Source organism: Heliconius melpomene, chromosome 7 (assembly GCF_056956725.1).
Source record: "Heliconius melpomene rosina isolate 202511_hmr_F chromosome 7, ASM5695672v1, whole genome shotgun sequence".
Classification (NCBI taxonomy): domain Eukaryota; kingdom Metazoa; phylum Arthropoda; class Insecta; order Lepidoptera; family Nymphalidae; genus Heliconius; species Heliconius melpomene.
The window spans coordinates 8362908-8388254 of NC_140395.1; the positions used below are offsets into that span (position 1 = coordinate 8362908).

The window sequence follows — 25347 nt, forward strand, 5'->3', positions numbered from 1 at the left end:
TTCCGTAATACTTGATGATTGCAAGATGGAGTTTGGTACTTGCGTGAGGAATCTGGGTATCAGGATGGATAGTTCTTTGACATGGGTTCCTCAAATAGCAGAGTTAAGTCGAAAAGCTTTTGCTGCTATTGGGAGGGTAAAGAGATGGAAAAATTTATTGCCGCTTAAAACCAAAATATCTTTAGCTCAATCCATTCTCTTTCCCATTCTGGATTACGCAGATTCCTGTTACCTAGATTTGTCACAGCAATTACTAAACAAGCTCGAACGTCTTCAAAATGTAATAATTAGGTTCATTTTTGGATTGCGGAAGTATGACCATATTACTCAACATCGAGTTCAACTTAAATGGTTGACCATCAAGCATCGACGCAATTATCATGCACTTATCCTTTTATACTCTATCTTGTATCTTCCTTTAACTCCTTCATATCTCAAACAAAGATTCACTTTCCTGGGCTCCCACTCTCAGTCTTTCAATCTCCGTTCAAGATATGACAACGTATTGGAGGTTCCACTATGTCGCACCAAGTGCTACAGCGAATCATTTACCGTAAAAACGGCGAAATTATGGAACGAGTTACCCAGGTGCATCAGGCAGTCGACATCAGTTGGTATCTTTAAGCGCCGGCTAAAGGAGTACTACCTATCGTTATAATCTATGTATCTGTTTTGTGCATATGTATATGTAAGTATTGTATCTCTATATGAATGTATATATGGTATCTATGTGTGTATTTATGTATATATGTATGTATTTATGAATGTATGTATGTATTTATGTATGTATGTATTTGTGTCTGCATGTATGTATGTATTTATATATGAATAGCGTATGTTTATATGTTTGATATAATAAAGTACAAACTATCTTTATGCAAAGTTAACCGCCACCAATTGTATCATACTATTAGTTTTTGTTAAAAAAAGGGTTGCGTGTAAGAAATCACTTACAGTGATAAGGCCGCCTATGCACTGTATCTAAATTACAAATTTAATTGTGTAATTTAAATCTTCTTTGTGCAATAAAGTGTTTTTGATTGATTGATTGATTGATATATACTAGTGGGCCCGGACGCGGCTACGCCCGCGAAAATATAAGCCTAAATCATTAAAATAAGTTAAAAAATAATAATAAGTGGAGATTTATTATTAGAAAAAATATCTGAGTAACCGAAATGAACAAACAAAAGAAGTAAAAGTAACTAAAGGAAATTCTTAATATTAGAAAAAAAAACCTAAAGTTTGCTGTGCGCGCGTACTAAACATTTTTCTATATTAAATAATTATTAATTTTTGCGAACAATATTAAATAAAATCTCAAATGATTAAAATTACGATATTTTAAGTGTATCACATCGGTATAGATAACCGAACTGAGATAAATTAATTATAAGCAGAAAATAATTACATAAAAAATAATAGTAATTCGAAAATCTATAAAAATTTACAAAATCATCAAAGTCATCTGCCCGTCCGCGTCGGTCATTTCATTATCTGGACATTCACTAAGAAGGGATTTTAAAAAACTTTAACCCTAAAGGGGTCAAATAGGGGTTCAAAGTTTGTATGGAAAAAAAATTATATCGGCACCTATCTTTATAAAATTTGAAATTTAGATTTTTAAAAGTATTTAATTGAACACGAGTTTCATCGTTTTCTAGAATTCTCCCCCTAAGGGTGCAAATAAGGGGTTGAAAGTTTGTATGGAAAAATCTTTAAAACGCAACCGATTATTATAAAATTCGAAATTTAGACTCTTAAAAATATTTAATAAAACACATGTTTCGTGGTTTATTAGAATTCATCCCTAAATAAGCTAGCGAAGCTGCGCGCGTCCGCTAGTTATAGATATGTGTAGAGGTACTATTTGTTGTCTAACACTTCTATCGTGTCGTTTTATCTGATATTATAACAAATAATTATAATTCATTTGATACAAAGTATTACATTATAAAAAAATAGGTATTAAATTATTAAATATTTTACTAGGGTATTTGGGAACTTTCCAATTTTGTTTCTTTTTTTTTCCTTATTTTATTTTCTTTTTTATAAATGTAAATATCCTACGCGGAAATAGACACCAGAGTGAAAAAAATAAAATATTAAACATTCCATTTCCTCGAGTAGGAATCGAACACACAACCTTTCGTGTTTACAGACACATGCTTGCACTGCACCACGACTGGCCTCACTACATTCTACTTATTTATAGCAAGTAAAATATTTACGAAATACCTATATCTAAGTATTTGCCAATATATTAATATTCTACCTGATCTCATACAAATAAGTTATCAAAGATATCTAAAACAATCACTTATGGCGATTTCAGTTCTATTATTAAAATATGCTTGTAACATTTATTCGTCGTAAGTTATTCCGACTAGCGATAGATAGACGAAAGTAAGGAAATTATTACTAGTCATCTTTGCACTCGTAAGTCGTATAATCACGACTGGTGATCGCGTTCATCTATGCACAATCATTTGAAAAAATGTTTGTTTGTAATGTTCAGTGTGATTGTATTTTCGTTAAGGACGACATTATTATCACTGTGTTATCATGTTAGTACCAGCTAAAATTGCCTGTCATACTTTACCTATTTATATTACGCGTAAAGTGTTCGTAGAGTCAGTTGCTTACTCATCGCCTAACGTGCGGCTGTATCGAAAAATGGCTCCTAAAATTGCTTTCAACAAATACCATCACCAGACAGGTCAGTTATTATTATTTAATTATTGTTTGTGTGATATTATCAAATAAATTGTTTTTATTTATATACGATCTATTTTTTTTAAAATAATTAAAAAAAATCATAGTATTAATAAATATTTATACTATAATTTTTTTTGGTTTTTATAACAGGTGATCCTAAGCCGGCATACAATGGCAAGCTACGCGTGTACAGTATGCGGTACTGTCCCTTCGCACATCGTACCATTCTAACTTTACTCTCCAAAAAACTTGACTTTGAAGTTGTTAATGTTAAAATTTTCAAACCAAAGCCAGAATGGTTGAACGAAATAAATCCTTTCGGTAAGTGATTAATATTTTAATAACTACTATTATTATTTTTCAGTAATGTAGAAATGCTATAAATATATTTTTTATTTAGGTACCGTACCAGTAGTAGAAGCGAAGGAAGGCCAGTATGTGTATGAAAGTCTTGTAACGGTAGAATTCTTGGAAGAGGCATATCCTGAAAGGTCGACGTTGGCGAAAGATCCCTTCCAAAGAGCCATAGACAGAATCATTGTTGAAGCTAATAAAACGGTTGGCATATTTAATATTATTCTGTTATTATATATATAATAAATTATTTTAAAATAGAAACAATAACATTACATATATTTCCAGGTTATCACCTACTTCTATAAAGTACTGAGATCGCCTGAATCCATCACAGAGTCAGTCCTTGAAGAATATCATAAAGTTTTATCATTCATTGAAGAGCACCTGCAAAGCCGTGGTACAAAATACTTAGGAGGCGATGAACCAGGCTACCCCGATTTCATGATCTGGCCCTGGTTTGAGAGGATGCATATCTTGAAAGATATACATATTAAACTACGTATTGACCCGAAGTTTCAGATTTTGGTTTGTATTTAATCAGATTTTCAAGTAAAAATATTTTTTATGGCAACTCAAATCTACTCAGTTTGTATTATTATAACCACCAGACATTTCATAATTGTTTTTTTTTTGTTTTAGACGAAATACGTCAAAGATATGCTTAATCATCCAATTGTTAAGGAATATTACGTACCTGAACACGCTATGATAGAATTCTATAGAGGATATTTAACATATGATCTCGACTACTCCGTTATTCCTGAAGACAAGTGATTTATTATAAAAAATACTATGTAATATTTTATATTTGAATTATAATTATTTATTTTCGTAGCTTAAAAATAACATAATAAAACAAAAAAACATACTTCTCATCTTTTATTGAAATTCACCTTTACCTTTATAACTGTAACTTTCTACATTACGGAAAAAGCTGGTCTGTTATTGCAGATGAAAGTGTATGTATGACACAATAAATGTTTATATCTCATTGAATTCTCTGTACAACAATACTACTCAGTTCAAATATAATTTTAAACTCTGCCCCGAATAAACTCTTCCTAAGCTAAAATAGCAATATTTAGATTCTTGAAGCTTCAGCATCCTATGATTGTAGTCAACTAATTAATTTCCCTTTTTGTACAAGATTTGAAGAACTTGACGGGCTTAAGCCGTAAGCCTGACTTCTAAAAAATACCTTGGTTAAATTTAATCGGATTTGAAGAGATCAAAAATCTCATCGACGGCTTAACAATTTCAAGTATTTAGTCGTTATCCGATGGGCTGAAGTTTTAGTTTTCAACGTTATCATAATACAAATGTAATTTAGTAAATATACTATAGAGTAATTTAAGCACGCGAAGCCACCAGCCGGCCGATATTTGTAATAAAAATATCTGTAGCCTTCAATGAGGACGTTGCCAGCACGATGACTCGGCAGTAATTTACACCAACCATTGGTAGGTGTACCACATATTCAGTTTACATGATGACGTCATTCTGACTTCGTCTAAATGAATTTATTCCGACGAATAAATATGACTAATCATTTATTGCATACAATAAAAAAAAAGTGAATAATATTAAATAAAAATATTATGTCCTACAGATTTTTTTACATTTGTTTTATAAACTATATTTGCGTAGTAATGCCTCCTCCATTCAATGGAAAATGGGGAATGGAGAGTCTAATCGATCACTAGGTTCCCTCTGCCTATAATAATGTAAAAGAACTCGAAACCACGATTTTTAAATTTTTGTCTGTTTGTTTGCTTTTTTTTCACGCTATTCTTAGAAATGATTATGCCGATTTACATGCAGTTTTCACTATAGTATTTTATCAAACTATTTTTAACATTTAGTCTTTTAATTCAATCGTTCATAAATAATCAATTAACTGAAACTTTGGCTGTCAATGTATTGAATATTGTCTTTAAAATGACAATGTCATTAAGCCATGAAGGTAATTCAGATGAGAAAATAAATAATTGTACAGTACTTACGGGCGAAGCCGCGAGCGGTTCTCTAGTCTATATATATAAAATCGAAAGGTCACTCACTCATCACGAAATCTCAGAAACTACATGTGCTAGGAATCTCAAATTTTGCATAAGAGTTATTTATAGGACGTAGATGCTCGCTAAGACGGGAATTTGCAATATTCGACTTCTAAGGGGTTGTTTTTGGGGTTGAAAGTTTGTATGGATTTTTTTTTAAATCGCCGATTTGAAATTTAAACTCTTAAAATTATTTCATTGAACACGTGTTTCATGGTTTATCAGGATTCACCTCTAAAAGTGCAAATAAGCGGGCGAAGCTGCGCGCGTCCGCTAGTATTATATAAAAATTATCCTAACGAAAAAAAAACAAGAGAAGATAAATGGATTCCCCGCTGTTTTTTGCATGTAATTAGCGAGTAGACCGTAAACCAGTTTCATGTTTATGAATGCAATAATTCCTTTATATAGAGCCTCATGGGTTAAATTTCCATCTCCAACGGCTAATTGTAGCGTGGAATAATATTTTAAGGAAAAATTTAGAATTAATATATTCACATATCTCATTTCATACAAGGAACGTGCTATTATAATAGTTACTTGACGACAAATTATGCCAAGTCATTTGTCTTTTACTCTCAAAAATTATTTTTCGAGTTTACGTAACGCCAATTAGCATATTTAGATATTTACAATGAAACATCTAGATGGAAATGGAACTACTTAAGAAGAATATCGTGTGTTCGTTTTATTGTATCAATTTCCTGACTTCAAAATATATTTTTTTTCAGAACTTTTTTTATAGCCTCACGATGCTTACGCATTTGGCAGGGTGGGCTGAGAAAGCCTAGTGTTATGACACTCCGCTTCCCAGTTATCGTTGAATTCTAGAGACTTTGTCGCTTTGCCTCGATACGACCAATAAAATATTGAAACATTAAATATTTTATTTCCTCGAGTAAGAATCGAACCCACAGCCTATTACATTTACTTTATTATTTACACGCTAATGCCCCTGCAACACGACTAGCGTCTAATGATATATTTAATACAAATAATAATATTTTTTAATCTATCATGATTATCTATAACATTTATTCGTCGCATTTTTCCGCTTTATTGTAGGATGATATGAACATTATATATTGCATAGTCATTCTAAGGGGAATCCATGGTGCAAGTGCAAGTTAATTTGCAAGCAATTTAATTAATCACGATGCCAAGAACCTACTGTATGTATACAAAACACACACATAAACCAACCTTTTATATACCTACCGTAAAACTTACACTTATAAATATATTATACATGCATACTGGTCCAGCCAGTTTCTCGTTAATAGTGCAACCTACGGACGTATCAAAATGGCCCCTAAGATTTCATTTAATCCAAAGCACCATGAAAAAGGTTAGTTTAAATAACTATGTTTGTATTTACATGTATATTACGTTATAGTTATTGTTGCTATGATAAAATATTTTATCATAGCAATAAATTTAAAAAAACATGATATGAAATCAAGCTTATGTTATGGTGGAAAATTTGTACAACAGCAAATATTTAATGTTCTTAGCACGTATTTTTAATAGATGAAAGAATTTTTTTTTCATTAGTCAAAAATAGGTATTATAAAAAATATAATTTTATTACTATACAAATATATATTTTTTTATGTTAATTCGTCATACATTTTATTAACAGGTGATCCTAAGCCACCATACAATGGCAAGCTACGTTTGTACGGTATGCGATACTGTCCTTTCTCACAACGCGCTGCCCTGACTTTACTCGCAAAAAAAATTGACTTTGAAATTGTAAATGTCAAAATCTTCAAACCAAAGCCCGAGTGGTTAAATGAAATAAACCCTTTCGGTAAGATTATATATATTCAAACTTGTTTTTTTTTAAATTACTCTTACTATTTTTTTTTATATGGTAAAGTAAAGAAATTAATATATTTCTTTTTCTTAGGTACTATACCAGTAATAGAAGCAAAAGAAGGCCATTATGTATATGAAAGTCTCGTAACAGTTGACTATTTAGAAGAATTGTTCCCGGAAAAGCCGACAATGGCAAAAGATCCGTTCCGTAGAGCTTTAGACAGAATTATTGTAGAAGCTAACAGAACGGTATGAATTTTGGTTTTTAAAATTTTAATACAAATTGTACTCCACATTTTATTAAGGAAATTTATATATTATTTTTTTAGGTTGTTTCGTACTTTTACAAAGCTTTAAGAACACCAGAATCAGTTACGGAGTCTGTACTTAATGATTACCATAAAGTATTATCATTTTTCGAAGAGCAGTTGCAAATACGCGGAACAAAATTCTTAGGTGGTAACGAGCCAGGCTACCCTGACTTCATGATCTGGCCCTGGTTTCAGAGAATGTATGCTTTACAAGACGTCCACGACAAGTTCCGCATTGACCCTAAGTTTAAGATATTGGTTCGTATTATATTTCTAAAAAAATGGAATAGAGAAATATTTTAATATCTGTAATAATCACACTAAAAATATTAATTTAAATTATTTTCTGTTTTAGACGAAGTACATCGACGACATGCTCAAAAATCCAATTATAACTGAATATTTAGTACCAGAACATGCGATGAAGGCGTTTTATAAGGGATATATAACATATGACCCCGACTACTCCAGTCTCCCTGAAGATAAATAATAAAATATTTTAAAAAATATTTTTATGTCACCTATTTTAGTTTTTAAATTTAATTTTATATTATATGTAAATAAAATTTCATTAATTCAAACGTAATTTACTATTTATTCCAAATATCCTTTCTAATAAATTTTCATAAAAAAATAGTCACTTCTCGAGTCAGTTCTTGATACATTTTTATTTAAGGCAACAATTATTATATATTTATATTATTTTAATACGTATGCAGTTATAATATAATGTAGAGCATAATATAAAATATTTAAATATAAACATTTTACCTTATTAATATAAAAAAAACTATATAAATTAAATATATTATATTTAAATCGTCTCATTATAGAGCCGTAAATAGATGTGGGTACTTATAAGTTCTTAGAAAGATAACATGATACAATATATAGGACTGGCATCAGTAACCGACAAGCATGAAGTGGCGGCCACCAACCCGATGACGCCAAGGGGGCAGGCTTCCCAATAGGTGGACTAGTTGGTCAAAGTGACCGGGAGACCCTAGATGCCAGCAGCGCAAAACACATCGTCATGTAGATCATTGGAGGAAGCCTATGTCCAGCAGTAGAAATGATGATGAATTAGCATTTATTCCAGCATAAACATTGTACTATGGCTTCTATGGCAATGTTGATTATGTCTTATCTAGTATTCTATCTAAAATTTTGAATTTTTTATATTTTCGACATTTCGAAAGCTAAAGAAATATTAATTCATTAAAGTAAACATATCAATGTTGTAACATCATTCGTTTAGTAAAGATTAGATATGTAAGTGGATCCATTTATTATGTAAGCAATTAATCCAATTATTATGTAATTAGAAAATATAATGATAAATATTTAATTAAATATATAATGAAAATTATTACAGGTTTTAAGGCCAGATATAAGCCTTGTTCTTTACCAAGAAGCATTTGTAATGTTTTTTTATGACCGAAACTTGCTCTAAGTAAGTCTATCAAGTATTTGTCTATTTGATACGGGAAATCGCAAATTTAAAAACGTAGAAAATTTCATATATGAGTATTATGGTTTTCATTATTTAAAGTATTACCATTACAATCACAACAACTATTTTATTTATAAATAAATTTATTTGGTTTATTTATAAATATTAAATTACTGTCTAATATTAAATTCGACTGGTTTATTCGTCGTATAATTATCCTGCTAAGTAAAATACCTTAAACATAAAACAAATATTTACCGTGCCTCATCAGTTTCACGCTTATCAGTATATGAACATTACAAGGCATTTTTGCTCAATCATTATCAAAAGGCAGTGGGTATTACAAAAATAAAATAATCATGGATACTAAGGCAAATTCATGATATCGTTCGCCATATTATCGCCAGCATGTCGTCTTTTTCAGATGCATATTAATAGCGTCATAGTAAGTGTAGGCCTCAGTTGACTTGTAATACTGCTGCCAACTACACCAATATGGGGAAAATTAATTTTAACACACCGAATTTGAAAAAAGGTTAGTACACAGTGTTTTGTTTACATTTTGTCCGATTGACAATTAAATAACAATATAATAATAATATTTGAGTATTCTATGTAAATTTAGTGGAACTAAAGTGTTGATTTTATTTCTTGATGATTTTTTTTAATTAATTAAGAAGTTTTTCTTTTATTGTAATATTCTATAATTGTGTTTTTTAAATGTGCTGGAATATTTCGTTATTCTTTACAAGGCCATCCTGACGCAGTACTGGTCAGAGGTTGAGGGTTCAATCCATGCTCAAGAGAATAAATTATTTTCATTTCTCTGTTCTGGTAGGCAAAGTGTTGCGTTGAGTTCCGCCATTTAGTATACGATATCCCAAATTCTAGCGGAAAGCGAAGAATGCGGTGTCATAACACTAGGCTATCCTGCTACGCGAGGGACAAAGCGTGAACCTAAAAAGACGTCCTTAATAAATAAAAATTGATTTTAGTAGAAAATGTTAAATATACTCCACCAGTTTAAACCATTTTGGTGTTACAGGCGATCCTGAACCGCCCAAATCAGACAAAATCCGCCTCTACAATATGCGCTTTTGTCCATTTACCGAACGTGTTATATACACATTGCTCGCGAAGAACCTAGACTTTGAAGTGTACAACATTGACCAGTCCAATCCACCAGAATGGATCACCAAGAAAACTGCAACTGGTAATTATTTTTTTATATACTTTTGTACGCCTAGGGATAATAATCTTAGTCTGTAAAAGTTAATTAATAATGTTATGATAAAATAATATAAATAATATTATACTCGTATTGTAATCTTGATTTTAACACAATAGTAAATATATTTCTTTCCTTTTCAATAAAAGTAGTAATTTAGTCAAAATAAAGTTGATGTTGATGGAAATTTATTTTATTTTAATTAGCTATATATATGAGCATACTTGGATTCTTTAATTCAAATAGCCATAAAAACAGGCATAATTTAAAAAAAATACAGAAAAAAGCATTTTTTACATAAAATAAAAAAAATTCTCTAAAAATTTTCAGGCATGACCCCCATTTTGGAAATTGGAGAGGCACGCGTTTTTGAAAGCCTGCCCATAGTTGACTATCTGGAAGACGTATTTCCAGAAAAATCATTATTCCCGAAAGACCCTCTGTTAAAAGCATATGATAGAATCATTGTAGAGATACAGAAAGAGGTAAGATTTCCTATTTTAACTTCTTTTCTTTTTTCGATTTGCAAATAAACTTTTTTTTTGTTTATAATACTTGTAAAATCTGTTAAAAGCGTGTATTTATGCCGTTATTTTTATGCAAACCTCTATAAAATGAAATTTCAATTTATATTTTCATTTCTTCGCTCTGAAATCGAGGCAAAGCGCGGCGTCGAGTTCTGCTACTCAACACGCAATGGCTCCAGAATTCAGCGGAAAATGGAGAAAGAAGTGCCTTAACACTAGGTTCCCTCCTGCCTGCCTGCAATGAATTCTATTTACATTTCTACCATTCATAAAAAGGGAACAATATACTCACTCTTGGTATATAAATAAAAGATCAATGTCTGTCAGATTCAACATAATTATATTTTATTAAATTATTTTTAACATTATGTTTCAGATTCAAAATATCTTTTATCAAACTATTAAAAAACCAGAAACCGTTAATGATGAACTAGTGAAGAGCTACCATAGAACGTTGTCTATTATACAAGATGAGATTATAAAACGCGGTGGAAAATTCTTGGGCGGAAATCAACCCGGATACGCAGATTATATGATCTGGCCGTGGTTCGAGCGCATTATGCCCTTCGTAGATATCTACCCCACACTAAAGATAGAAGCTCCTAAATTTAAATTATTGGTAAGTAATATGGAAAACTTACGTCAAATGCATTAAGACTAAAAATAAATTTTTTAATCCGATGATACCAATTGAAGCCGTAATGGCGGAGGGGCACAAGCACCCGATTGCAAACGCGACGGTTATGGGTTCAATTCCCACCCGGGAGAATTAACTATTTAATATTTCAATTTCCTCGCTCTGGCAACAAGGCAAGGCGCTGTGTTGACTTATACATAGAAAGTAAGAAACGGAAGTATCTTAATCGGGAACGGAAACGGAACTCTAAGTTCCTGATACCAATATATTCAAATAATTTATTTGGATGATTCTGCACCTACATATTTTATTTAAAAGCATTCATACAAAAAGTTGACTGGAACTGTATGTCTACTATAAAATAATTTTGTTTCGTTTCAGGCTGAATACATCCAGAATATGTATAAAGATCCTTTAGTAAGTCAGTACGGGGTACCTCCACATATAATGGGTGAATTCTACAAAGGATATGCAGTTCGCAAGCCTAATTATGATTTATTGTACTCTCTATAAACTAAAAATAAGAAAATATTTAAAATTCTGTAAATATATATAATATTATTTATAAAATATATTTTGTTAAGTGCGTATAACTACATTATGTGTTTTTATTAAAACTATTAGACCATCAAACCTAATCATTTTCTTTATTAGTAATTGAATTTCATTTTAATTATTAGAAAAAATAAGCTCAATAGGATATTACTACTTAGGTAATACAAATAGGATATCGTGAAAAAAGTAGCCTTACATCAGGACGGCCACGACTTCTTGACTGTACTGTACGTATATTACCTTTTAAAGTTGTAATACAAATGTCCGTAAGAGTAAGGTACGAAGGTACATTGAAAGTGGTTATTTGAAAAATTATATCCTGCAAACACACACACACACACATTTATCTTTTAAAACTTTAGAGTATAGTAAAAATAGTATTAATTTTACTAACTACCATACATAAGAAAATTCTACTCTCTAAAGTTTTAAATCTTTTTAGGCATGCTAGGATCATAAAATCCTAACATGCTTTCTTCTTTCACTTCATTATTCTACCATGCAAGAGTACATCAACTTTAAAAAAATTGTGTTAGCTGTTCTTAAAATTTACTATTTTGTTTTTTTATTATTTAATTTAGTAAGTTACACTAAACCAATGTACTATTTTCGATAGTGCATTGTTTACTTCGTGTTTCACACCCGTTCCCACAATTCATCAACATTACTTCTTGATTCTTGAAGTCTATCTATTATTTTTATTCTTTATTTTAATATATTATTTTAATCTGTGGTTCAATATTTATAGTTCACTTCATTCAAAAAATATTTTTTAACTCAGTAACTGCCCAAATATCATCTCTTTCCTGTTTCTATTTCTAAACGTGACACTGCCAGAATATTTTCTCTGTGACCGAAAAATCAACCCATTAAAAAGCCGGTTTCTTTTGTTTCTTTTATAAAGCTTGTGCTAAAGTAAATCCAATTTTTGTGATTTAAGTTTAAAAATGTCGGAAAAACATTTGCAATCTGGTAAGTTTTTAATAATATTTCTTTATTATAAATTGAAATATACATAAATCAGACTACGAATATTTTTTCTCAGGTGATGAATTACCCTCTTATAATGGAAAGTTGCGCTTATTTGCAATGAGATTTTGTCCTTATGCCGAAAGGAGTGTTCTTGTTTTAAATGCGAAAAATATTCAATATGATTTAGTGTTTATTAATTTGGATCACAAGCCGGAATGGATTTTTAACTACAGCCCCAAAGGTTAGTTCTTTGATTTTGAATCATTTCAACTTCATTATTTCATTTAAGTTTTAACTTTATGTAAAACAATCAACGAATTTATTTTTAAAATAATAAATGACAACTAAATAAACAAAGGCCCTGGGGCTATAAAAATTGTATGTTAAGATTTGTTTTTATATATATATATATATATATATATATATATATATATGGTCCATTATAAATGCACATTGTTATCTGCCTTCACGGTCCAAGCTATTCTCTACCAAAACCAATCTTTGAAATTATTCTTCTAGTGCCATTTTAAAATTGTATATAAGCAGGCCTTTATTATTCCTTTAGTTTTTTCATATAGAAAGTAAACATTGTAAAATTTTATTACCATTAACATATTTGTACATGGTCTGCTACTATGATAATATCATTATCATTAGTAATATATTATTTTATTTTATATAATAGGAACTGTACCAGCCTTAGAATATGAACAAGGGAAGGGAATCTTTGATAGCAATATCATTAACTATTATCTGGATGAAAAGTACCCTGAAATTTCACTGCAACCAACAGATCCATTGAAAAGAGCTCAAGATAAAATGCTAGTTGAGCAATTTGCTGGTGTAAGTTTTATTTTATATATATTTGTTTCTTTGATGTTAAAAATCATCTTTCCTGTTCTTTTGTCAGAGGTAATTCATAATAAATAAAACTACCCAGGGTGTTAGATATATTATGTTGCTAAATCCTATTGCTGTAGTACTCTAATGTTTGCTTGAATAACTATATACATAGTTAAAATAAATTTTAAAATGAAGCTATTGCAGGAGCAATAGCTATATATAATGTAAGCATAGCATCTGATAAACGCGATAGTTGTAGGTGTGATATCCCTCTTCCTTTCTAATATTGATTTAGTTTTGTTCTTTGGTATTGAGTTTCTCCACTCTACTGATAAGACGCATTTCTGTGAGTTTGTGTCCCACTCAGAACTATTTAATGTGATTTTCTTACTCTGGTTCAAATACATTATGTGGCAGTGCATGGGGAATGGCAATGTGTCTTAACAGTAGGTGCACTCTGCCTAACCTGTTATATACAGTATATAGCATGAAGCTATAAAAACATACATAAGCAGGCTGGTTAATTTTATAATGATACAAAAGTATAAATTTCTGTCCAGGCTCAATCAGCATATTATACTGCAGCTTTTAATGCTGCAGCCCTCCAGCCTAATATGGTTGAAAATTACCACAAAGGGCTTGAACTCTTACAAAAGGAACTAGAATCACGTGGATCAAAATATTTGAATGGTGAGGAACCAGGATTAATTGATTACACCATTTGGCCATTTTTGGAACGATTTGAAGCTCTTCCTTTACTAGGTCAGGCTGATTTTGCCATCGACAAAGATAAATATGGAGTGCTGGTGAGTGAAAATATCATTATTTTATATAATTAAGGTTTGTACTTTTAAATAATATTTTATTTATAATTTAATGTATGAAGAAATCATAATATTAATACTAAAATAAATAACAGCCTTAATCTAATTATATAATGCAGTGCAGCAGTAATGTGTCTGACTGCAAATGCAACGGTTTTGGGTTTTATTACTATCGGGGATTTGGATAAATTGTTTTCATTTCACCATTCTGGTAACAAATTGCTAGGTTGTTTCACTCAACATGTACTCACAAATTTGGTGGATTGTTAAACAAACAAAATTTAAATTTTTAGGTAAGCTACATAGAAGCAATGCGCAATGTACCAGCTGTCAAATCTTATGCCTTGGCCCCCGATACTCATGCTAAGTTTACAGAATCTCGTGTAAAGGGTGATGCTAACTATAACATGTTGGATACAAGTGCTGTCTGTTGCATGCGCCCCAGAAAGAAGAAGGAATAAAATTTTATATTTTCATATTGTTGAACAATTAACATTTCTATTTAGTACATTGAATGTGCAATAAAAGTATAATTTCAGCCATTTGTTTTATTTTAATTATATGTTAATAATATTGTCACCAACCACTTGTTTACGACACTTATCTGTGGTTTTCCCTTATCTGTTTCTGTTTATGCAGTATGTTATTTTAATCAGACTTTATTATAGGTATAGATGTTAAAAGTTTTGTGGCTTTTTAACACATCGTATTAAACTCATAATTGCAAAAAAACATTAAAATCAATTAGTAGGCATCAATTAGTAATAAAAACTATTAGTAGGTATATGATACATTTATCGAAAACACTCGAATCCTATTCGTTATCACGTATTCGTTGTTTATCTATAATATTCTGCCTAATATTTATAATTGCTGAGAGTATCTTATAGAATATTTTTTGTAACCTTGACATTAATTATGTACTACAAACACGGTAAACTGCAAACGCTGTCAATCCGTTTACTAACACGTGTTTCTGATCAAATGTAAAATTCAATTATGTAAACATCTGTCTGTTTATGTTAGTAATTCTTGTAAAAACAACTTGTAACGCATGATATAAAAATTAAACAACACGTACTGAGTTATTAAAATATCTTTATAGGTTTTCCACTATCAAAAATTTGTAAAATGGTCGAATGAGCTTGATCGATTGATGCAAAGTCACTGTGATAATTTACAGAATATTTGTGTATGATAAAAATAAAACAATGATAACATCAACCTTAACTTTTGCAATGCACGTTCTAGTTTCATCTTATAAAGTACTGGCTCCAGTCGCCCAGATATTGGAATACATTTTACCGTATAGAAACATGGCTTCTAACGCAATAAAGGGAAAAATCAACTTTAACTCGAAACACTTAAAGAGAGGTTAGTATGACATATGTTTTCTTTGTTTCAATTTGTTTTACCATTTTTTGATTGTACTAATTAACGATTAAGTAGATACACAAAGATTATTTTTAGTATTTGTAAATTGAAAAAAAAAAATCAATTTGTAAATTGTAAAATTCGTCTTGGAGAGACATATTTATGAAAATATATTTAAAATTATTCCTTTGTTTATTGCTATTCTAACTTCTTTAAATTACTAATATTTAAGTAGATAGAATTTCAAGAGACATAGCTACTTACCTTATAACCTACATGATTTAGACCCTACGCATAATTTATACTAATTTGAATACTGTTATTATTAAGCGTATTTATAAATACTGAAGTATATATATCTAAATTAATAAATATATATATTTTAGGGTGATTTTTTACATACAAAACTAAATTTTTTTTTGGTCATACTTGTGAAGTTGTAATTAACAATAATGCAAAAAGTTTTAACAAAAAAAAAAGAAAAGATCAAATAATAAAAATACTTTTCACACATCTTATTAACTCAAAAACAAATGTATATAGTACTTAGGTAGCAAGAAGGCAATCGTAATGCTTACTTTTCAAATTACTTAATTTGTTACTTATTTTTAATATTTTTTTGTTTATAGGTGATGCTCTCCCTCCGTACAATGGCAAATTACGTATATACAATATGCGCTATTGTCCCTACGCACAACGTACCATTTTGGCCCTCAACGCGAAGCAGATCGACTATGAAATTGTGAACATTGACCTGGTAGAAAAACCAGAATGGCTAACTAGAAAAAGCCCTCTAGGTCATTTTAATTACTATGCGAAATTAAATATAAAATGTATTTAAAATTATTTAAATGTTTTTTTCTTTTTAGCTAAAGTGCCATCATTAGAAGTAAAAGAAGATGTGGCTATATACGAAAGTCTTATAACAGTTGAATATTTAGATGAACAGTATCCACAAAGACCTTTATTACCTAAAGATCCAGTCAAGAGGGCTTTTGACAAAATTCTTGTTGAGACTACTATGGGAGCGGTATGTATCCTATCTATCTATCTATATAAGTATTATTTTTTCAGCTTCATGCTGTATCCCGTATGTAGCCGGGTAAGCACGGGGGGCCTGTGTTTACGACACTTTCCGCCGACTTCTGCAGGCATTGCTCGTTGAGCGGCGTATCTCAATTCTCAACATCAGGGCAAAGAAATTTAAAATATTAAATATTTCATTTTCTCGAGTAGAAATTGAACCCACAACCTGTAGTGTTTAATCACACGCTTGTGCCCCTGCACTACGACTGGCCCCAATGGACTGGACAGCAATGTAGAGTACATTGCACACAACATACTTATATAAAATAAATTTAAAAAATATTTTAATGAACGGTTTACCAAAGGAAACGTCCCCGTAATAGTGTAGCGGTAATGTATATTATTAAATTTAGAATTTTAAATGATGTACTTATTTTTTAAGGTTCACGCAATATTCTTCAAAGTGCTGAAAGCTCCAGATTCCATTAATGCGGATGTTGTTAATGCTTACTACAAATCTTTATCAATCTTAGAAGAACAGATTATAAGCAGAGGGACGCCATTTTTGAGTGGCAATGAACCCGGGTACGCCGACTACATGATCTGGCCGTGGCTTGAAAAAATTGATGCCATTAAAGATTTTGACGATAGATTAAATATTGATCCAGCCAAGTATAAGCATCTGGTTAGTATATATCTTTTTTTATAATTTAAACTAACTTTTCATTTTATAATGTATATTTCTTTTTTTTAATTTGAAAAAGGAGTCAGTAATTATTTAAAATTTAGGCAAAATTAAATGGACAAAGCAGAAATAAGTAAATATTATGATTATTATAATTTTCTTCATACGTAATTTACCATTTTTCAGGTTGAATACATTAGCAGAATGTTCCAAGACCCGGTAGTAAGTGAATACTTAGTACCGGCTAATATTTTGGTTGAATTCTTCAAAGGTTACATAGCTGGATACCCAAACTATGAACTTCTTAATCAACATTAAGTTATAAAATTGTAAAGGCACCTTCATATGATGTGTCTATGTGTTTTAACTATTCAACAATATGTGTTTATATTTTGAATTGAATATATAACATTAAAGAGAAAAAAAATGTTTTTGTTTCTATAGTTCCAAAGTACGTCTTCCTTTATTTCGCTTTCTATCATTATTTAAACACCAATAATTTTAATAACTTTATATTAACATTGTTATATAGTAATTTATTTTTTAATAAATTTTATTCTTCTGTAACGATATGTTAATTTTCATTTTGCTTTATAAAAAACAAATAATCTTAAATATCGTTTAATTTATTTTATAAATTTTTAACGCTCTATACAATACATATATTTCTGTAAAGATATTTATAATGAAGGTTGTTTTTTGCGATGTCTAACTAAATTAGTATTATATGTGAAGATGAAATCAGCAAATTTATGATAGTAACCTAAGTTTTTACTAATAAATAATAGCTGAATTAAAAACATTACAATGACAAAATGTTTACATAAATTGTAGCCTGTCATTTCCTTGAATAAGCGATACCGTTAATAGTAAGTGTCATTCAAATTCGTTGAGTAAATCGAATGTTATTAGTGTAAATATTCATTTTTACACTCTCACATTTACACAGCACAGCAGATTCGCTCTGACTCTTCTTATAAGAATGAAGACTATAAATGCATTTTTAAAACGAGTAACATTATATATTATATTATAAAAAGAAACTCATATATAATTTATAAAAATTTAATCGAAAACACTCCAAAGTAAAAAGAAACCTCAACTCGTCAAAACTACAGAAATACAATTCACACCTTTAGAATTATAGTGACCTAATGCAAAAAGAACCTTAATTTTAAGAAAGAAAAAAGATATATAGATAAATAAATCAACAATTAATTTAAGAAGCATTTACTAGTGTATCGTCTAAACTGATTTAGTAAGCCTAATTTTTGTACAAAAACTTAATTGTACACATCTTTATTTGGTGTTTCCCAAAACATGATGTTTTTAAAAGGTCTCTATAATTCTAAAGGTGCGAAATTATAGAAGAAAGAGACAATTATAATACTTTAAAGTAAAATTAACACAAAATAGATGTCATACAAAATGCATATACATTATAAATATACATGTCCACAAGATTTATTGTTTTTATCACAATATTATTACTATGTCAAATCAAAGGATCATTTGATGTTAGTTTTCTATTACTAAATATAAAAAAAAATATTAATCTAAAACATTAACTAATCTTAAGTCAAAAACTTATGATAACAATACATTTAATACATCTTGTACTCTTAATTATATAACTTAGACATTAGTAAAGTGAGATTGTCCTTTACCAAGAGTATATTATTTTTTATGTGGCTTGAAAACTTTGGCTGAACTAAACCTAACATGCTTAATCAGTCTTATAGTATTTTTCAATCAGTTTTATATTTGTTTGCAATGGTTTCCAACTTTTCTATAATACTTTTAATATCCATATTCTTATCTAACTTTAAATAAGTGGTGTTCCGAATTTCATGCAATTTAATCCACTCTGGAGCCTCTTCTGACAATATTTTAATATCTTTGTTTAAATCATTTGCTGATATGTTTGACTTGAAACTACTGTCTAATTTAGAAAGTATGATATTTAATGCCAGGACATTTTTTCTTTCAGTAACAAATATATTTCTCAATGTACGAACAAGGTCCGGCAATCTGGTGTATATTAGATATTTCTGTTCATTTCCACTAGACCTGGTCATAGCCTCCAAAGCTTTTGCTGCTTGTTTTGCTTTAACTTTTTCTAACAGTGAAGCTGGGAGGTTGCGTAGAGCAGGATTCAATATTTGAACACTTGTTGTAGGTTTTAAATCAGATTTAGTTGTTTGAGTTTCAACAGTAGTTTTAGGTGTATCTTTAATACCAGTTACAGCCTTTTCTTGGTCTGTCAAGCCTCTTGCCTTTGCTTGGGCAAGCTTTTCTAAAGCTCTTTCCATTTTAGTGTTACATTTGAACAATTCCCGAGCTTTGGCTAACACATCTTGTGCTGAAGAGAATTTTTCAGCATTGGGCATTTCAGGTAATTTGGCACTTTCTACTTCTGAAATTTTTTCCAGTTCAAATTCAGGATGCCAACGTACCAATTTTTTGTCTGATATTTCAATTGGAGGGTCCAATGTAGACAAAAATTGAGCATGATGTTTTTTAACTAACTGTAGAAGTGTATCATAGAAATAACGTCTCCTTTCTAAAAGAACACTTGGATTCATAGTTTTAATATCATTAGGGAAATTTGGTGATATAACTAGCTCAAATATTTCCTTTTGATTGCTGGCACTGAAGTTTTTAGCTTTTTGTATTTCAAAATTGTAGAAGTCTGGGACTAGATGTTTAATTTGTGCTAAATGTTTCTCAGTGAAACTCCTTTTGAGCATTTCCTGAAGGGAGGGCTTCAGTTTGTTAAATGTAATTTTTTCATTTCTATTATATAGTAATGCTACCACAGTTTCCATACCACGGAATAACTCAGCTAGGAATCTATAATGGTGAGGTAGTTGCAAAGAGTTTGAAGCCAGGGCAGCATGTCTCACATATGCCGGTACCTGAAAAGATAAAATATGTAACAAACAATCACACCCATCATGTATATAAAAATAAATGTATTATTTGTACTATATAATCAATTATAAATTTATTATAAAAATATGAATGTGGAAGGAAAGTCCATTGTGGTGCAGTGTGGCAGTGTTTATATTGGGTTCAAAAACTAGCTGGAGCAATTAATCATTTTATTGTGATATTTATTTCCTCCACTCAGCATACTGTATCATGGATTCTTGACAGAAGGTGGAGAACAATGTTTTAACACAAGATCTACTTGCTTACTCTTCTATAAATTAAATAATGTGTTAAGCTAAAGTTAAATTAAAAAAAAATGAAAGTAGACATGAAACAAATGAGTATAAAAATGTTACAATTTCCTTATTATAATATATTCATAGCATCATCCAACCTTTTCATAGTTTTACCCTGCATTCCATATATAGAAAGTAGAGGGAACCCAGTTTTAAAACACTGTATTTACCATTTTCTGCCCAGTTTAAGAGACATTGCTTGGTGAGTAGTGTCATTCAATACCAAACTTTGTTTTACACTATAGGCAATGGAAGATAATTCATTTTAGTAGAAAATTGAACCCATCACCATCATGTTTAGGCAAGTTGTGACCTAATGAGACTCCCACTATACCGCCATATAGGTACAAAACTTTAGAAACAGAACCCACCTAAAGTGTTGTGTAAATTAATGACATGACAATAACAAACCTTATTGGGACTTTTAATAGGACTAACTACAACTTTTCTTGGTGATATTAAAAGTCTTTGTTGTTTAATTTCAGAATCAATATTCTTTGCAGGTGATAAAAGCTCAATACGGATAGGCTTCTTGCTGGGACTGAAAATACATAGAAAAGGAAAGATATTAACAAACTATGTAAAAAAATATTAAAATATATTAATAATTTTCTATAAATTTACTTACCTCTGAGGGACATCCACATCAATAGACTTAAATTCTTTTAGATTCTTTTTCTCGGTAGATTCTTTAAGCTGCTGAATTCCTTTACTAAGTCGGTCAGCTGTAGCTCGAAGTTCCGCTAACCTACTACTACTAGCCAATTTCTTTCTGATGTCACCTAAGCTAAGTTCTTTTCTTGCTAGGCTTACAGTTTGGTTTTTGGGTTTTTCATTTCTCACAATATTTGTAACATTACTTTTTATGGCAAAAGTTCCTAAATTTTTTGTTTGTTCTGGCAAATTAATAGATATGGATGGTTTTTCGATGGAGATGGTTTTCTTAACGATGTCTATTTTTGGTTTATTAATCGGTTCACTTTGCGATTTCAAATTGTTATTTATAATATTAGTGGGTAAAGCCCTTTTGCGATCTATTTTAACTCCATCACCTGCATTACGTTCAATATGAGGAATTTTGTTCTTTGAATTTACTATATCATTTGTTGCCGGCCTCTTTCTGCTATTAAAGAATGATGTAAGTGTTGTTTGAGACATTGTTTATCGAAAAATTCACTACAGTATACTTAATATTATAAATAATTAAACAATAAATAAAACTGTAACCCTCAGTTTTCCCTCCAAAATTCGTACAAATGAACAATGATGCTTCTGAGCTGACTGCTTCTGACAACGGTTCACTGTCAAAAATAAATACAATACAGATATAAAAAATCAAATAGATGAAGAAATATAACAGAAACACGACTTGACATTATTATAAAATTTGGACTACCGATAAAGCGGGGTGAATAGAAACAAAACCAGGAATATTTTGAACCATAATATTCAGCAATTTTTGTTATCAAGTCTACTATTTTATTATTTTTCATTACAGAACATTTTTATAATGGAAAATCGGCCCTATATTAATATTAAAGTTAGGAAAAAATAAAATACATTTTATTTGAATGTCGTCGGATGAATTGCTCTATTTTTTGTTGTTTTTTTTATATTACTAACGTTCTGTTCAGTAATAAAATATTGCTTTTGGGAATGTGTAAGTTATTGAATCGAAGACAAGATTGGTACATTTGTAACTATAATTAAATTTTAAGTTTATTGATATCGGCAAATATAAACTCAGGTTTATACCATTTGCCGTGAATAAAGACAAAATAGAAAGCGATAGACACGCCATATAGAGTGAATGTAAAAGAATGCTAGGGTAATTAATATAATTTAGGAATAAAAACATTAAACAACGAACAACATGATGAAACGGAAAATACAAGGTCGAGTTTCATGGTGACCCATGGTGAGAAACTTATATGAAACAATGGAAAGGCTTTTGATAATTATGATGATGACGAGAACAACGAAAAAAATATACTATTGAATTGAATATAAATAAAATATAATATAATATTATATAATAGCAAATCTTTCAAAGGCAATTTATTGATATCATAATGCCAATACATACAATAAATGTACCGATTGTGTCTAATTTTATAAATTCTTCTATGATCAATACTTTTTGGTTGTAAAGCTCTATATAGAATTTATAAATTTATGACATAAAGAGTTTTATTGTATCAATGTAACTTTTCAATTATGCTAATTTTTAATGTTTAAGCAATAATAAACTGATTAAATAAAGTATACCCTTGTAATAGCATAATGTTTTTGCGATGATATAATTAAACTTTTTTATACATTGAAATATAAAATTTAAATGATCGTGATGTGAATAGAAATGGGCCCCAAGCCAATTCTTGTGAAAACTGAGCCAAGAAAAAGTATTCTTTTGACACCCAGTCGTATAGTAACTCGACCTGATAATCTTGAAGGTGGTGAAGAAACAGAAATTGCTGCACAAATCTTAGTACCACAAGAAGGAGGATGGGGATGGGTAGTAGTCGCGGCTGCTTTTTTTAGTGTATGTTTATTAGATGGGATATCATTTACATTTGGGAGCTTATTAAAAGATATTTCAAATGATTTAGGTGTGGCTGAACCATTAATAGCATTTATTAATTCATTAGCTGTTGCAATTTACTTCATTGCAGGTCCTATAGCGTCAGCTTTTATTAACCGATTTGGTTTCAGGGCATGTATGATGTCTGGATCTATACTAAGTTCGTTTTCTTTATTCATTTCATATTTTGCGACCAATTTTCCATCTCTTTGTATATTCTATGGGTGCTTTGCAGGGTTCGGTTACTGCTTAATAAATATGTCTGCAAGTCTTGTGGTTGGATTTTATTTCGAAAGACTACGATCGTTAGCCTTAGCTATAGCAACCTGTGGATCTAGTGTAGGAGTTATGTCTTTTTATCCATTTAATTCATATTTAGTTAAGTTGGCTGGTTGGCGTACTACAACTTTACTACATTCTGGTCTCCTGGGAATTACATATTTTCTAGGAATGACTTTTCAACCCTTGCTTTCTTTTACCGTTGCAACGGCAACTGAAGATCCAACACGTACTGTAACGTATTTACCAAATCTTTCAACGGCCGTCGTACAACCGGGTCGTACTAAAGCAGAAGAACTATTACCCACAGCCACTGAACGATTATTTTGTGCTGCATCAAATTTAAATTTTCCAACTGCTGCTGCAGTAGTGGATGACAACAAAATTTCCCCAGATTCTCAACCAGGACCGTCTACAGCAGCAGTATCTAAGCTTACACTAACTGCAAATGCCCCACAGGGAGGTATAAGTCCTAGACAGTTGAAGCAAGTAAAATCTATAATGTCTAAAACAAGTGTTCAGGATAAAATGAAGAGGTCTATAGAAGTAACAGTCTCAGTAGAGGAACCAAAGAAAAGTGGTTGTTGTGGTTGGCTGTGTCATTGGGATCAACATATTCCCCAGTCCCGACCTTTATACAGAGATGACGTATTTTATGATGGAAAACTGGAAAAGCTTCCAGTTTACCAAAAGAGTATGATGAAAACAACTACATCTAAAACTGGACTTGAATACCAATTAGCTGTATCTAGAGCTGCTACAGCTGTTGATTTAAGAGAGAGAAGAGGAATATTTACAACGGCTGCTAGACGAGTGCTAGCGACCATGATGGATCCTAAGTTGTTAAAAAGGAAGTCATTTTTATGTTTAAGTATGGCTGGACTTTTAATTTACATTGGTTTCTTAACGCCTTATGTTTTTATACAAAGTAGCACTTTAGAAGCAGGATTAGATCCGCAACATTGTAATTTGTTTGTAAGCGTTATAGGTTTTTCTAATGCACTAGGTAGATTGATATTAGGGGCTATCGCCGTTAAAGTGGACCCGTTACATATATATGTATTTTCTATGATTATATCAGGGCTTGCTACTATATCTTCTCATATGATATTTAATTTATATTATCAATATTTGTACTGTTTTGTTTTTGGGTTTTTTGTATCATGTGTGGCTTCCTTAAGAAGTATGGTTCTTGTATCTTTATATGGGTTAGATAGTTTAACAAACGCCACTGGTATTGTTTTATTATTTCAAGGAGTAGGTAGCTTAATCAGTACTCCAATCGCTAGCATATTGAAAGATGTTTACGGATATTCTGTAGCATTTTATGTTGCTGGAGCGTTTATTATGACTGGTGGCTTAATTTTGATACCCGTTAAATATATGTCCGACAAAGAAAATAAAACATGTACGACAGTTACCGAGTCCGTTAATAAATCTTAATTTGAGTGATAATTTTTGTGTGTTTTTAGTTCTTGTCATAAAATCATATATACATAAAATATATTCTTAAACCTTACTCCTTTTAATTTTATACATATATTATTAGTAAAATATCAGATAGACTGGTTATAAACTTGTGAGTTGTGATGCTTTGACAGACACCCATAAGCTCCAAGTCTAGAGCAAAGTATATTCCTGACATGCAAGCATGACACTTGGATGCCGGAGTTATTTCAGCCTTTGCGTTAGGCTTGACTTATTTGTATATTATAAAAGAATACAAAGGAACCTCAAATTTCGGCAGGGTCGCAATAAATCAATTCATACCAGTAATCAATGTCAGTTTAACATAACTTAAAAAAAACACGAAGGAAATAATAATTACTGTAGTCTACTGTTTAAATAAGTCTAATTTGCATATCAAAA

At 30.6% G+C, this 25347-nt stretch overlaps 6 protein-coding genes across 8 annotated transcripts; 5 read left to right on the forward strand and 1 right to left on the reverse strand.

The window, feature by feature from the left end:
- Window positions 1-2561: 2561 nt before the first annotated feature.
- Window positions 2562-3943, forward strand: LOC146537626 (glutathione S-transferase omega-1-like). Its single transcript, XM_085188820.1, has 5 exons — window positions 2562-2719; window positions 2869-3039; window positions 3119-3276; window positions 3361-3600; window positions 3715-3943. The coding sequence occupies exons 1-5, from the start codon at window positions 2566-2568 to the stop codon at window positions 3847-3849; spliced, it is 858 nt and encodes a 285-aa protein (XP_085044946.1). The 5' UTR covers window positions 2562-2565; the 3' UTR covers window positions 3850-3943.
- A 2394-nt stretch (window positions 3944-6337) lies between these two features.
- LOC146537627 (uncharacterized) lies at window positions 6338-11705 on the forward strand. Its single transcript, XM_085188216.1, has 10 exons — window positions 6338-6480; window positions 6775-6945; window positions 7045-7202; window positions 7283-7522; window positions 7620-7751; window positions 9156-9252; window positions 9763-9930; window positions 10276-10430; window positions 10849-11091; window positions 11491-11705. Exons 1-10 carry the CDS (start codon window positions 6438-6440, stop codon window positions 11620-11622), a joined length of 1539 nt encoding a protein of 512 aa, XP_085044342.1. The 5' UTR covers window positions 6338-6437; the 3' UTR covers window positions 11623-11705.
- A 752-nt stretch (window positions 11706-12457) lies between these two features.
- Window positions 12458-14841, forward strand: LOC146537628 (pyrimidodiazepine synthase-like). The gene is made up of 5 exons (XM_085188821.1): window positions 12458-12636; window positions 12710-12877; window positions 13322-13479; window positions 14040-14285; window positions 14597-14841. Exons 1-5 carry the CDS (start codon window positions 12612-12614, stop codon window positions 14762-14764), a joined length of 765 nt encoding a protein of 254 aa, XP_085044947.1. The 5' UTR covers window positions 12458-12611; the 3' UTR covers window positions 14765-14841.
- Window positions 14842-14937: 96 nt separating this feature from the next.
- On the forward strand, window positions 14938-17836 carry LOC146537629 (pyrimidodiazepine synthase-like). 3 transcript variants are annotated; one of them, XM_085188818.1, is made up of 6 exons: window positions 14938-15080; window positions 15555-15677; window positions 16307-16474; window positions 16547-16707; window positions 17146-17388; window positions 17575-17836. In XM_085188818.1, the coding sequence occupies exons 2-6, from the start codon at window positions 15620-15622 to the stop codon at window positions 17704-17706; spliced, it is 762 nt and encodes a 253-aa protein (XP_085044944.1). In that variant the 5' UTR covers window positions 14938-15080; window positions 15555-15619; the 3' UTR covers window positions 17707-17836. The 3 variants fall into 3 exon arrangements, with proteins under 3 accessions (XP_085044944.1, XP_085044942.1, XP_085044943.1); XM_085188816.1 differs by lacking the exon at window positions 14938-15080 and adding an exon at window positions 15177-15324 and having other exon boundaries at window positions 15409-15677; XM_085188817.1 differs by lacking the exon at window positions 14938-15080 and adding an exon at window positions 15177-15324.
- A 603-nt stretch (window positions 17837-18439) lies between these two features.
- dup (chromatin licensing and DNA replication factor double parked) lies at window positions 18440-21958 on the reverse strand. Its single transcript, XM_085188815.1, has 3 exons — window positions 21247-21958; window positions 21030-21159; window positions 18440-20306 (listed from the first exon to the last, which is right to left on the reverse strand). Exons 1-3 carry the CDS (start codon window positions 21774-21776, stop codon window positions 19137-19139), a joined length of 1830 nt encoding a protein of 609 aa, XP_085044941.1. The 5' UTR covers window positions 21777-21958; the 3' UTR covers window positions 18440-19136.
- Window positions 21959-22977: 1019 nt separating this feature from the next.
- Window positions 22978-24921, forward strand: LOC146537631 (monocarboxylate transporter 9-like). Its single transcript, XM_085188217.1, has one exon. It carries the CDS (start codon window positions 22978-22980, stop codon window positions 24919-24921), a length of 1944 nt encoding a protein of 647 aa, XP_085044343.1.
- The last annotated feature ends 426 nt before the right edge of the window (window positions 24922-25347 follow it).